Raw genomic sequence first — 14506 nt, 5'->3', positions numbered from 1 at the left:
CTTTGGCTAGTTTGGGTCAGGTGTCCTGTCTCTGCTTCCTCCCAGCTTCCCCTGCTTCCTGGCAGAGCATGAGACTGAGAAAGTCCTTGGTCGGAGTAAACATTACTTAGCAACAACTAAAAACATCGGTGCTATCAGCGTTGTTCCCAGGCTGAAAGTCAAAACCACAGCACTGCACCAGCTACTAAGAAGGAGAAAAAATAACTGCTGTAGCTTAACCCAGGACAGCAGCATTGGTAAACGTAGCTGTAGGAATACATGCCTTATTTAGTCTGTGTTTCAGAGTGATGCAAAAGTACTAGAGATTTTGAAAGCAGAGTTGTAAAAGCGATCTTGGGATGGACTGTAGTGGTAGGACAAGGAGTAATGGGTTCAAACTTAAACGGGGAAGTTTAGGTTAGATATAAGGAAGAAGTTCTTTACAGTGAGGGTGGTGAGGCACTGGAATGGGTTGCCCAAGGAAGTTGTGAATGCCTCATCCCTGGCAGCGTTCAAGGCCAGATTGGACAGAGCCTTGGGCAACATGGTTTAGTGCAAGGTGTCCCTGCCCATGGCAGGGGGGTTGGAACTAGATGATCTTAAGGTACTTTCCAACCCTAACTATTCTATGATTCTATGATTGGAAAATACGATTAAGATGTATGCTTAAAAAAGTCTGATAGTTTTAAGTAGGTGCTTATGTGTCGAAAATCTTAATTTTTTTACTGTGGAACTTTTAGGTTGCTGGGAAAAGCTTAGTATTCCAGTAGTTGGTAACTCGGTACCATTAATCTTGCTGCAGGGAAAGATTTTTAAAATGTGAACATGAGGGAATTAGCTGATGTTTTGACTACCATGAATCCTGGCAAGTCATATTGCTATTTATATTGGTTACACTTACTAAGCCTTGATTGGCAAGGGACTTTGAAACCTAGTGCTCCTGTAGACATCCCCAAAATGGAGTTCTTCTTAGATAGATATACATGCATCAGCTAATATTCTGCTTCTGAGAGAAATCCCACTGTGTGTTGATAGTGGCGTAAGATATATGAAAGTCAGATGTCGTTTTGGTAGCCGTATACTTAAGTGTTTTAGATAAAGAGTGTAAGTATTCAAGGAAATTGACTGTGAATGGAAAAGCCAGGGAATCTGTAATAACATCAGTCTTGAATGGTTCCTTACAAAGCTAACTGAATGTCAAGTGTGACGTGATAGACTTAACTGTGAAGAACTAGAATTCATAGTGAACTTCAGACAGGAGTTTGAGTATAGAACGGAATAGAATGAGTAGTAAGTTTTAAATGCTTGCTTATGAAGGCAACCTGATGGATCATGCAAATGACACTGGGAAGCATTATTACAGTCACTCAGATGAACTGTGCATGGAAAGATAAGTAGATTTACAAGCAGACTTTTATATGTGAAAGGATGAAAGCTAGTAAAACTGTAACACAATAGACAGAAAAACAAAGAAAGAAGAGAAAAACCTTTGTTTGCTTTAAGGAAGCTCTGAAAAAGTTAGCTGAATAAGGAACAATGAAGGCACAAAAATGATTGAGAGAATAGATGATTAGATCAGCAGTACCTGGAGATGAGTTATGGACCTGAGCATGACATGGATTCAAGTTGTCGTTCCTGTCAGTAGAAGCAATGCTTACATTTCTGTGTGGGAACAGGTCAAAGATTAATGCAGAGACTGGAGTAAGGAGTCCAAAAATGAAGCACTGGCTTGGATAGCCATCAGTGGAGTCCTTGTTCCTAGCAAATGAGTGAGAAAGCATGACTCTGTAAGTGATCAACAGGTGGTTCCAGTACTGATTCTGTGATTGAAATTTAAGTCTCTGAATCATCATATTTGGAGATGTTTGTAGGATTTATTTCAATGGGCAGACTGTCTGGTACCCTAGGTACTGTCTTTCTATGATCGAAAATGTCACTGCAACTGAAAGAGGTGGAAATTTAAAAAAACAGAGAAGATGGAGATTCAGAGAACTTAATACTGTTATCTTCTACATAAAAAGAGCATGAGCAGATCAGTCAGAAATATGACAAAGGAGAAAGGAACACCAGAGGAGGATAGATAGCAGAGATAGGATGTAGATAATGTTTAAGGGAAATATGGTTCAATACCAAGGATGACTACCTTATGAATATTTTTCTGAGATTTCTCCCTTCATTCCCCAGTTACGGCTGTCAATCCATAGCTTAGGCATCTGAGGAATCCTGGCAAAGCCTGGGAAGACAGATACGGGATGTAAAACTGAATCTGAAATGGATAGAGATTATAGTTGGAAAGGGACAATGACTGGAAAACAAAGATTGAGGTATGAATACGTCAGTGAGAAAAGCTAGGGCTTTGCATTAATGATGAGCTGAACGGTAACACTCACAAGGAGTACCATGAGTAAACAGAGTTGGTTGGAATGAAAATAATACTGCAGAGCGTGAGGAGAAAAGAGGTTCTGTTAAATCAGCTCTGGGATTCTGGCCGTAGGCCCCAAGAATAGATTTGAATGATGACTGCAGTTCTGTAATAGTGTTAATACCTCCAGTAATATTTGGAATGTGTCATCATGGAATACATTAATTTTTAAGTAACAAACTAGGTTACATGTTTGTTTCAGAAATAACATAACTACAGTTTCTAGTTATTGCTAGAAGTAGTAGTTAATGCATTTAATCAGTCATCATGGTGCCATTCATGATGATATTTTATATGATATCATCAACAATGATATTTATGGCATTTATTTTAATTAGTGAGCAGGTTATGGAAGAGTGAAATTTTGGAACAAGTCATTCAATCCAGGTAAAGCAGAAGGTTAAACAAATAGAAAAATCCATGAAGGATTTATTCCAAAAGTACCATTTTGGAGTTCTGGCAGCTGGTTAATGAATTAGTAGGGCCAATAGTATTAATCATTGTTTATTACTGAAATTTTGAGTGTAGTAATGAAACTTACTGTTCATGTGCAAGTTGTGGGGCATCATTCATGCAGAGGAAGAATATTGTACAGGAAGAAGTGGATGTCCCCAACAGCTGATGTAATGGAAACAGAATTTAATAGTTTAGAACGAAGACTTAAAGGTCACCTGTTTGAAGCACCAGGAGAAAGAGGGAATGGACAAACTAGAAGTAGGGGATTATGATCACAAATCTGATACCCATGAAGGAGTCAAATGTGATTGTAGAAGTTATCTCAGGTTATTTCGAAAGACCTAAGTAAATATTTAAGTTGGGGTTTTTTTTTCCCTTTTATAAAACAAACTGGTAAAAACTTTGCCTGCAGTGTAGTCTATGGTTTTATTTGCCTGTATTCAAGAAAAATAAATTCAAATTAGAACAAGTGCAGAGTTGGCTTAACTGGACTGATTAGATAAGGGTCAGTTAATTTCATGAGGAGACCAAGAGCTTGGATTGTTTGGTTTAGCACAGCTATGCTGTATCTGTTGAAGGAAAGAAAGGTTTTTAAGATAGATAATGATGTTAACAAAGATAAGATGAACATAGGCTTGCAAGAATAAATACTAAGTGGGAATCTGCAGGTTTCAGGCTACCATGGGGAGTATTCATGTATGTTACCATGTTCCTTCTGTTTCCTGTTAAAATTGTATTTGTTAATGCTTAATTTGCTTACTCAATTAAAGAAGTGAGATTAACTTTTTAATGTATCACCACATTCTTTAATGTTTTCAGCATTAAGTGCTACCCTGTTTTCTCACTTACTTTATCAATAAAACTAACTTTTCCTGCTTTAGTTTTCTTGTAAGACTGATTTAGTTTCTCTGCTTGGAATAAACTAGTTCAAACAAAAGAAATAGTATGCTTTCTCCTGGAAGAAGATTTGCTGCCATCAAAATTCACTCTATGTTTCAGCAAGATCATTTTCTCAATGGCTAGCCAGTTCCTTTTGCCCATTTAGTGATTTGATGTTTTCTAAAACCTTGACAGCAAGTTTCTATTACTTTAGTGTCTCACTTCCCACGTCAGGCTTTTTTATAGTTGATATGATTAATGGCAAGTTATTAAATGCCCAGATCGTAGCAGCTTCTTATTCTTTAGCATCAAAGAATCTACCTTGCTAATTAGTTTGAAAAATCCAGGCATGAAAATGAGGCCAAGTGCCTGATCTGATTTGTTGGTTGGTTTGTTTGTTATTTTTTTTGCTGCTGGAAATGTAGCTTTGTTCATGGGCACTTTATTTTTTATTTTATTTTTATTTTTTTTACTGTTTGATATTTGACAAGAACTTAATCAGTAATAGCAGAGTAATTTATTTAAAGGTATAGAAATGAGTGTTGCCATTTGTGGTCTTTTATACTTACCTGCTCAAAAGTAAGAGGTGAGCAAAGTCGTACGTTCTCTTTGGTGGAAAGTGAAGATCTGTTTGTATGATTTATTGTGCATCTGGGTGGCATACCAGATATTATGAATATCCATATAGTTACTCAATTTCTGAAGTAGGAAAAGGTAGAGTTAAAGTAATAGTTGAATAGACTTCTTGTTGTTGAGATACTTCATGCTTTTTCAAGGACTATGTGTTTTTGCGTACGTTTTTGAGAGGCCTGCCTTAGGTGGTTAACTTATTTACACCTTCAGCAGCAAAGCATTTCTACTGCAGGTTGTTCAGCCATTTCACTACATTGGTCTTTGTTGTGCTAGTGACCCGGAGCTGAATGTAGTACTTGAGGTGAGGTCTCACGAGAGCAGAGTAGAGTGGCAGGATCACCTCCTTTGACCTGTTGGCCATGCTCCTTTTGCTGCAGCCCAGGATACGGTTGGGTTTCTGGGCTGCAAGTGCACATTGCTGGCTCATAGCCTGTTTTTCGCTCATAGATATCCCCAAGTCCTTCTCCACAGGGTGGATCTCAATCCCTTCATCTCTCAGTCTGTATTGATACTGGAGATTGCTGCAACCCAAGTATAATACTCTGGGCTTCCACCCTTGCAGAATCTCTTGGGTTATAATAATGTAAGTAATCCACATTCCAAATAAAAATCTTTGGTCTGTGCACACAGTTGTTCATTATTTGGTTTTAATTGTCTTAAATTTCACTTTAATCTCCTGTTTCTATAGGAAACATTTGTCGCTCTCCAATAGCTGAAGCAGTTTTTAGAAAACTTGTAACTGATGAAAAAGTTGAAAATAAGGTAAGATATTTATTTCTGTTCCTGCCTAAGAAATAAGTGTCTCCTAGCCAGTTAGTAGAAATATAAACAGTGAGAAAGGAAACATAAAAATATAAATTTGTTTTTCTGTAGTGGAGGATAGACAGTGCAGCAACATCTACCTATGAAATAGGAAGCCCTCCTGACTATCGAGGACAGAGTTGCATGAAGAAGCATGGCATTACCATGAATCATATTGCCAGGCAGGTACTGTACTTCAGTTTTCTTTAAATATGTGTGTGTATTTGTTTTGTTGTTACAGTGGATGACAGACAGTGCTGCTGTTTCAGACTGGAACGTGGGGCGCTCCCCCGATACAAGGGCTTTAAGCTGTCTAAGAAATCATGGCATTGAGACAGCACATAAAGCACGGCAGGTAGAAGAGAGTATATTTTCTTTCTTATTCATACCCATGCTTTGTTTAGTCCTAACCATTACAATCACAGAAGTCATTTGACCAATGCATGGTTAAGCACCAAGTAACAAATGCTATGTTTAGTTTTTCAGAGGACTCTGAAGTGGTCTTACTCTTATAGTTGAGGTTAGTGAGTTTCCTGTTATTAAGCTTCAGTGGAAGTATAACTAGGAAACACTGGAGCAATTTCTGCATTGTGGAAAAATCCTGTTTTCAAGTAGTTAGTATTTTGGGAATTTTTAATACTTTTTAAAATGGACTTACTCTAGTAATCTGTGCTGCTGCTTTGAGAAAGGAATTGTATTTTATTTAGCAGGTCCAAAAAGAAGTAGAATACCTGTTCACCCATAACAAAAAGCTTCTGCTCTTGCATGAAGACCTTTTTTAAAAAAAAGAGTGTTTGATTAGAATGAAGGAACTCAAACCCAAAATTAGTAGCATGATTGGTGGTAAGCTCAGAGGAAAATGTACTCTTGAAGCATTCTTAACTCAAATACAGGTTTGTCTTCTAGTGAAATCATCTCAGTTTTCATGAACAAAAGAATGTGTGTTTCCACGCTGCATTCTGGAGACATTGGTAATAAATGTCTGCATCTATTTAAATAATTCAGACACTCAAATAAATGCACATAACTTACTTTGGTTAACTATTCTCTGGATATAAGATAGTCCTTTAGGGCTTGACCTTTACTTAGCTTGAGTTTATGCCACTAGTTTTTGTATTGACAAAAAGATCAAGTAGTCTTGTTATTGCCTTCCATTTCTGTTCCCTTCAGAATTTTCTTAGACCTCACTGAGGTCGTATTTACTTTCTTCACTTTCAAAGACTACATGTTTAGGTTTTTAACTTTAAAAAATAAATTCCCTCAATTAGTCAGTTGCCCTCTGCTGACCTCTCCTGGTGCTGATCTCCATTATATAATAAGAAACAGGATTGAGCACAACATTGTTTCAGATGCCCAGTGTTTTACTATTGGAATAATTGTGAGGGAAGTCTGTTCTGATCCTTTTCTTTTACAAGTTCTGGGTTTACTATTTATCAGTGCTTTATTTATTATTACACCATTCTGTAATGATAAATGATACACAGTATTATTTATCATCACACAAGCTAAATGGTACTGAAACTAATCAGTTGGTGTTTGTCACAACAGTGTAACTTGTTTGCATTCTTGAAAGACAAACCTTGGAAACTTGACAACTGTTCCTTGGTATTACTAGGGTGGTTTATGAGTAGTTCAACTAAAGCAAAGCGCCCAAAACTAATTGATCCTCTGCTTTGAAACAAATTTATATAATCTCCTTTGGCAGAGAGGGAATGAAAACATTGTAATAAAGACATTTGCTTATACAGTCTGCTGAATTAAGATATTTTTAAAGCAGAAGAACCTAAAATGTTACATATGCAGGGAGAGAAAATTAACAAGAATGAGACAATAGAATGAAAGACTAAGAGGATGAATATTTTTCTCATTCCAGTACAAGCAGTTTCTTTTATGAAGAAAATTTCAAATCCCTTTTATGAATCAAATTTCAACAAGTAACTGTTAATTTTGCACTGATGTTAACTGTATAACTCAAATAATGGAATAGAATAGGACTTCTCAAAGTGGTCAGGTTAGTACAAGTGAAAGTGTATTTGTTTCACCATTAGAGACATACTCAAAGGTAGAATTTTGTATGTGACTTGTTTCAGAGTAGATTAAGAAAAATTTAATACAGGAGCTGTAGAAGTAGAGAGGAGGGATTTATCTTCTGTTGCATTTGAAATACTGTCATAAGATGAGTACCTCATGCAATTATCCTCTTTACTCCTGTGGAAAACTGTTACCCATCCAGTGAAAGGCATTTTCTTTCATGTAATTTTTTGCATAATTATGATAATCATGGATTGTATCTTTATTCAAAACTGGCATAAATGCTACAAGAATGATTTATGTAAGAGAGAACGTTAAATTGGTTGCATCTTATCATATACAGTGATCGTTTAAGTGAATATTAAGTGAAAAGTGAAGTGTAACAGTAAATGTATATATTCATATATAAAATAAAGGGTATTTTAACATTTTGGTTGATGGTAGGTTGCTGTATGTTTATGCACTGGTTGAAATTCTCTAAGGTCTTAGTCTTCATGCACAAAACAGATAGATATTAATCAGTTTCACTTTTATTCGTGCTGAGACCAAAACTGATTTCTGTATGACTCATACCGTGCATTTGCCTTTAACACAACCGTCCTCTAATCTCCATTTGATATTTAACACTTTCACAGCCGGATAAATTTGAGGACTACTGCCTCTCTTTGATTTTTAGACACAGAAAAGAAGATTTCCCTTCTCTAAACAAAGGGAAATGTTTAAGAAATAAATTAGAATGATGATGTTCTTCTCCATTGATGACCTTTAATAATGGTTTTATGTTGGGGTTTTTTTGAATGTAAAGTTATTGTTGTCTGTGTAGTTCCATCCAAACTTGACTACTTGAGCTCTCCAGTACTCTTCTCAAAATGTACATAAATTTTGTCCTCAAATTCCTCCCCCAAAGTACTAGTTTTCATAGTTTTGAGGAGTTACCTTCAATTCACTGGCATTTGCTGAATTAAGCTTTTTGTATCTGACATTACTGAGGCTTATGAGCACAAGCCAGCCAGTAATCTTGCTTTTAGGGCTGTGCTAATGCTGGTTCACAGGGAAGTAACTATCAAATTGTCAAGTACGCAGGAAGTGTGGGAAGTGTGGCAGGTATGCTTTTCCTTTTCACTGGTTTTTATTTTATTCCTACATATGTCTGCACTACACATATTTTCATAGGGGCCAGTGTTCAGCCATGTAGAGTGATCAGAAGCAGCTTGTAGAGGTATTGCTTAGAGTTGCCAGGAAAACAGAGCTATTTCCACTGCAAAAATATTTTTGTAGGTCAAAGGCACTGCATGAATACAGCAAATATTTTTATAGTGAAAATAAACAAGTCTGCATTAGTTTCCACCATTAACCCTTTCTTTTCAAATGTTCCATACCCCACATCTCTCCCTTTCAATTCTCCTTGTGTGGAATATTTCATTTAAAGGCTTTAGTCTGGTGATAATTTCTGTATGTCTTGTCTTACTGCCTGTTATGGGAGCTTAATCAGTATCTATTTGCTGTTTGCACAAAAAAAGTGGGTCTTTTGCCATCTAGAACTTTTTTAAAAAAATATAAATGATTTTTACAAGTTAAAACTCTGACTTACAGAATAATGTGTTTTGCCCTTTCGTCTGTTCACTTGCTCACTCACTTGTCTGGCACATCCTTCCCAGAGCCGCCTGCCAGAAAAACCTGTACTAAACAAAATTCCACAGACTATGCATGAAATGCAGTCTTAGTGTGAACTCATTACAGATTTTATTCCATTTATGCATCCGCATTATGGACACTTCATTCAGATAGCATACTGTGCATTGTAGGCATGCTCAGAGAAGGTTTTACCTTTAAGATAAGGCTTAAATGTAAAATAAAATATAATTATACTGATAAAAATCTGCAGCCATCCTTATTCAATACAGATAACATTAGTACATAAGCTAGTGGTTTATCTGCAATGTTTGCCTACCTGAATCTGAACTCAGATCTTGAATTAGAATTCAGTTAATATTCATGCTTAGGAGTCAGTACTCCTACTACAGGAAAGAAAAAGAACAGATGGTATGGTGGTAAGAAGGTGTACAATAGATCCCAGGGTTTTTCACATCATATGATAAATTTTGTGAACTTATGTGGCCTAAAATACTGTGAATGCATTTGTTTTTAAGGGATTGTAACTCATACCATCATACTTTAGCTTTGAATTTCACTTGGTGTCTTTTTCGGTGTATGTAGTGACAAATTTCTAGATTAGAATTATTGCAGCTGATTCCAGGTCACCTTCATTTTTGTTTTTGTATCAAGAAAGTAATTTGTCTACATTTTTACCGCATGGTTTCCACAACTGGATACCTACTTTAGTTTCAGTAATTGGAAGGCATTAGAAATGTCACTTGTAATGATGCTCTAAAAAAGTATTGGTAAAATAGTTAACTTGGGGGTTTTTGTGGGAAATCTTGCAGAAATGGGTAATTATGGCAAAGTACACTTAAAATGTCTTAAGTTATTGTAAAAGTTGATGATGGTACACAGTTTTATTCTTTCCATCTGTGTTTCTTTTAATAAATCAGAACTACAAAATTTGAAAGTACTTTCTTTCCCCTTTTTAGAAATCAAACACAGTTTGTAGGTTAAAGCACATATTTTTAATTCTAGGTTACTAAAGATGATTTCCAGACCTTTGATTATATACTTTGTATGGATGAGAGCAATCTAAGGTAATGTATGAAGAAATGGAACAAATTCATGTGGATTGCTTCTAGTGATGTCTCGTAAGTCACTTTGAAGGCAGATGGCACATTTTACTGTTGAGCTTGTCTTGTGGGTTTTTTTGGGGGAGGGAGGATGGTTTGATTTGGGGTTTTTTTGGTTTGATTTGGGTTTTTTTTATGTTTGTGTGAATGATATCCTAACAGATAGATTCTTCATAGTACGTGCATAGTACTATAGATAGTACGTGCAATGAGCTAGACCTCAATGGTTCATTTGTGTGATACAAGCCAGTCAAGGATTAAGGATGTGGAAATTTGTGCTATACATATGCAGCTGATGCCTGTACAGTTAACAATGAGGATGAACTGTCTTGATCAGTGATCTGGATTTCTAATTACACGGAATTTAAAAGACGCTGTGGAAACTTGGAAGGGATTAAATATGGTGTGGGGTTTTTTCTTTTCTGTTTTTGAATAGAAATAGAATAAGCTGTGAGATAAGTAAGGTCGTTAGCTGGGGAAATCTTGTTTGTTGCTGTTAGCCATGTTCTAATTAAGTGTGTCTTTGAGGCAATTTATGCTTTAGAAAGATTTGGTGAAGTAGCTGCCTAGTGTGAGAATTTGGGTATAATTATTTCTACTTAATTACATACATATTGGTGATTGGGGTTAAGGAGCTAAGCTTTAATAAATACAAACTTGCACCCAGTTCAACCATTTTCCCTGGGAAATGTGCCTTTTTGTAGCACTAGGGGGGCAGGTGATTCCAGGTGTTGATGGAGTGCCAGAAAAGGAAGATTTGGGACATCCCTTTTCCTTAGTACCATAGCCACCTGGCCTTCTCTTGTTCATTAAATGTTATGCTAAAAGCCTTGAAGGAAATGGTTAGGCATTTTTTTTAATAATAAAGGGCTAGAGAATTTAATGAGAATCTGTAAATTCAAGCAATAACTTCTTAGAGGAGTCCTGAGTTTTCAAGGGAAAACAGTATTTTGGTCTCACTGCTATTTCTAAACTTTCTAAAATTATTTTCTTACTCAGAATTAATAATTAGAATTTAATTTCTTAAAACCGATTATGCTTATGACTAGGTATTCATAGGGTTTTTCACCTTTTTTAATGTTGGGTAAGTAAAATTATCTGCTATGGAGAAGTGTAATATTAAAAGAATTTAATTTGTTCTGGCTGTTGAGCATTGTGAAAATTGTAGTACTGAGCTGCTTTTAATCTGAAGATGATGAGACGTACATTATGACTGCATTTGGGTTAATAGCCATTTTTAAGTAGGTGGGGAAAATACTATCTTGAAACAAGTATGTTTTATCAATGGGAGGCAATGTAGAAGAACCAGGATGTGGCAACTGATGAAATTTTACAGTATCTCAAAGGGAAGACATGTCTCACTCACCAATTTACCATTTTCTGTTAACCAAATATAGTAGGACTTGGCAGGAATTACAAAGGTAGTATTGAGAGCACTTGCAGCATACCAATTTAAAACACTGGTTTTGAACAAATGGGAGTTTACTCATACTTCTGGAAAAATATCTAGATAATTTCCATTATTTTTTGTTCAATATAAACTAAAGGTGGATATTGAAAATACTAATGATTGATTGGAGGAAGAAGTTGATAAACGTACTGTTACAAAGTTCTGTTAAGCCTTAAGTGAGTGCCTGACTGCTTGTTTGTGCTTTGAGTTAAGTTTATGTACATGTTCTCCATACTCAATTAAAAGAAAAAAAAAACCCAAACCACACAACAAGAAACAAATGAAAACAAACAGCAGCGTAGAGAGTCCACAGAACTGACAGAGTCCAGATGCATATTATTTTCCTGTGTTCTCTAGAAACAGACATTGAGCATCTCATGCTGATGCCAAAAAGTTGTGAAGAAAAATTCACAGAAAAATTTTATTTTCTCTTTTACAGAGATCTGAAAAGGAAAAGTAACCAAGTTAAAGACTGCAAGGCCAAAATTGAGCTGCTTGGAACTTATGATCCACAGAAACAACTTATCATCGAAGATCCATACTATGTATGTATAAAAGAATTCTTTGGGTGGCTTGATTAAAAATTGTGTATATATGGTATATAATCTTTCCAGATCCCACATACTGACATGTGATACATGATCTGATGTTACACAAAGCCAAGTGTAGACATGTTTTTTAAATGACTTAACAATATCAATTAATGGGATAGCAAAGGAGAGCATGTCTTTATGCTTATAACAGTTGTTTAAATTTAAATAAGGCAGTGCACCTATGTTTTCAATATTGGATGGAGCCCTAGTTGGTCAGCCTCCTTGCAAAGTGGATGTAATCAAGAAAGACAGAGACAAAGACATGGATAGAGATGGTCAAAGAAGTTGAATAATATCCACTAAGAGCAACCAATTAGATTAAAATTCTTCAGTTTAGGAAAGAGAAGTGGATGAAGGTTGGTAGGGTTCTGTAAGATCTTGATATAACGGGAAAAGGTGAGTAAGGAATTGCTATACATTACCCAAGAAGTACAGAATATCAAATAGCGTATGTGGGAAGTGTGTTCAAAACAAAAAGATGGGTTTTTTTTTCCACAAAGCATTTCATTAAACTCTGAAGCTCAACGTGACAGGTTACTGTGAAAGCAGATTAAAAATTACAAGGTCTCAGAAAGTGAATGGAAGAATTACATGAAGGAAAAGTTCATCCAGGACAGTTGAGTACAAAGTCACAATGTTTGTCTGTGGAAACTCCTGAGGTAGTTCAAATTAGGGAGAAATATGCAAAAACTATCATCATGTATTTGTACTGTCCTATTCTCCCCTAATGTCAGTTATTTACCATTACTGACCATGGGGAAACCAGTTTGCAAAAACCCTTTGGTTTAGCCAGTATTGCTGTTCTTATGGTTTTTTTTTTTTCCCTCTGTTCTTTTCTAGGGGAGTGAAAAGGACTTTGAAACTGTTTACGAGCAGTGTGTTAGATGCTGTAAAGCATTTTTGGAGAAGTCTCATTAATGCTTCGTCATTTTATTTCTGAAAGAAAATAATTAGCTTCTCCTGAAATATGTAAGGTTTACTTGATTGATGTATTTAAATTGTAAAATTATGCCTCACTACATTCAAAACTGTTTCAGTATCATTTTGTATTTTAGGTTTTCTGTCATTAATTAAAAAGCATAGAAAAGTTTTAATTGGATTAGATGAGCAACTGTTTTATCACACATCAATGTGGTACTAAAAAATATAGTTCAGAATAAATTTGTCTGTAAACTCTTCCAGTGCTTTCTCACAAGCACTGCAGAAGTAACATCTTGTTTCTTTATCTGCTGTACTAACTAAACTGAGGTGTTCTAATTGTGCCATTAGTGAGTTAATTTAAATGAGCTTTCAGTGGGAGTATGCAAGATAATAGTTCATGTATGAAAATGTAGGCGTGTCATCCTAGTGTTGTTAGACAGCCTTTGGACTGATGCTGTTTCGTTGAGCCTGCTAGACTAAAAGAACTGCCTGCCCCCAGACAGACACTGTTCTCAGCACTATTTCAAAGCTTAAGCAACCAAAACCTCTGTGTGTGTCAACAGGATCCTGTGAAAATGGGGTTTTGTATCAGTTTAAGTGCTCAGTTATTTAAAGAAAAAGTAATACTTGTTCTAGTACATTTTTCTTCTAATTAAGAAGAACACAGTTCAGAAATAGTGATTGATGTTAATAGGACTTCTCTGGCTAGTCTTCCTTTGGTCTTTTGGTCAATTCCTAGTGCACTGATACAAGTACATGTAACATATTACTTTAAGGACAGAACAAGTCAGCTTAAAAGCCTAAATGTGAAATGTACAGTGTGTATCTCATAGTAGTAAAATATCCAAATCCATGCAATATATTCGGTGAGATTTGCTGTAATCCCAGTTCCTATGTGGGTGTCCGACAGTAATTTCAGATTTACTCAGGAGAGTTGATAGCCTGTCAGAAGTGTTCTCTGAGAGCATAGCTCAGTTCGAAGACAGTCCATCTGTAATGTAATGCAAAGTTAACAGAAGGCCAGTAAGTAGAAAATTCTGCTTTTGGACAAAAATTGAATGCTTTGTAAAACTCCATGTCTGTTTGTCTGAACATCGCCTTTCATTTCTGGCTAGAAATGCAAATGTACTGAGATCAGTAAGATCAGTAATGTAACTGATAAAAGGAGAATTTTCCTATTTTCAATAATGACAGCATTGGTATGAACTAACATTACCACATTGTCTGTAAAACTGGATCTATAAAACTTGCTTTCTTACTTCCGGAGCCGTGTTTTTGCCTCTGTCTGCCTTTTGCCCCTGTCTGCCTTCCCAACTACTAGAGTAGCCTCTGTATTTGTCGCCACTTTGCCCTCTGAGAGAGGGGTGCCTTTAGGTAGAGGTCCCTGTTATTCCTGAGGAGGAAGGAATCCTGTTGTCACTCTGCCTGTGCAGCAGCCTGCACAATGGGGATGATCCAACCTGGGACTCTAGCTGTAGAACAGCTGTGTTTGTGTTAGTGACGTTTCTGTTTTGTGCTAAAATTTCCATCAGACATAAAACTTAAGAACCTGCTTACAGAAAGGCAAGTGGTAGAAGGAACACTTAAATACAGAAATCTGGATTTT

At 36.1% G+C, this 14506-nt stretch overlaps 1 protein-coding gene across 1 annotated transcript; it reads left to right on the top strand.

Annotated features, from left to right (window-relative positions):
* Positions 1-5041: 5041 nt before the first annotated feature.
* ACP1 (acid phosphatase 1, soluble) lies at positions 5042-13179 on the top strand (the record flags this gene model as incomplete). Its single annotated transcript, XM_010023595.1, has 5 exons — positions 5042-5131; positions 5243-5356; positions 9839-9900; positions 11826-11931; positions 12820-13179. Coding segments are annotated over 5 exons (450 nt in total), but the record flags the coding sequence as incomplete, so codon positions are not given.
* Between the last annotated feature and the right edge of the window lie 1327 nt (positions 13180-14506).

This window comes from Nestor notabilis, unplaced genomic scaffold (genome assembly GCF_000696875.1).
Source record: "Nestor notabilis isolate BGI_N333 unplaced genomic scaffold, ASM69687v1 scaffold13021, whole genome shotgun sequence".
In the NCBI taxonomy this organism is placed as follows: Eukaryota; Metazoa; Chordata; class Aves; order Psittaciformes; family Psittacidae; genus Nestor; species Nestor notabilis.
Note: the sequence above shows the minus strand (reverse complement) of the source record. Positions and strands in the feature narration are given on the sequence as shown.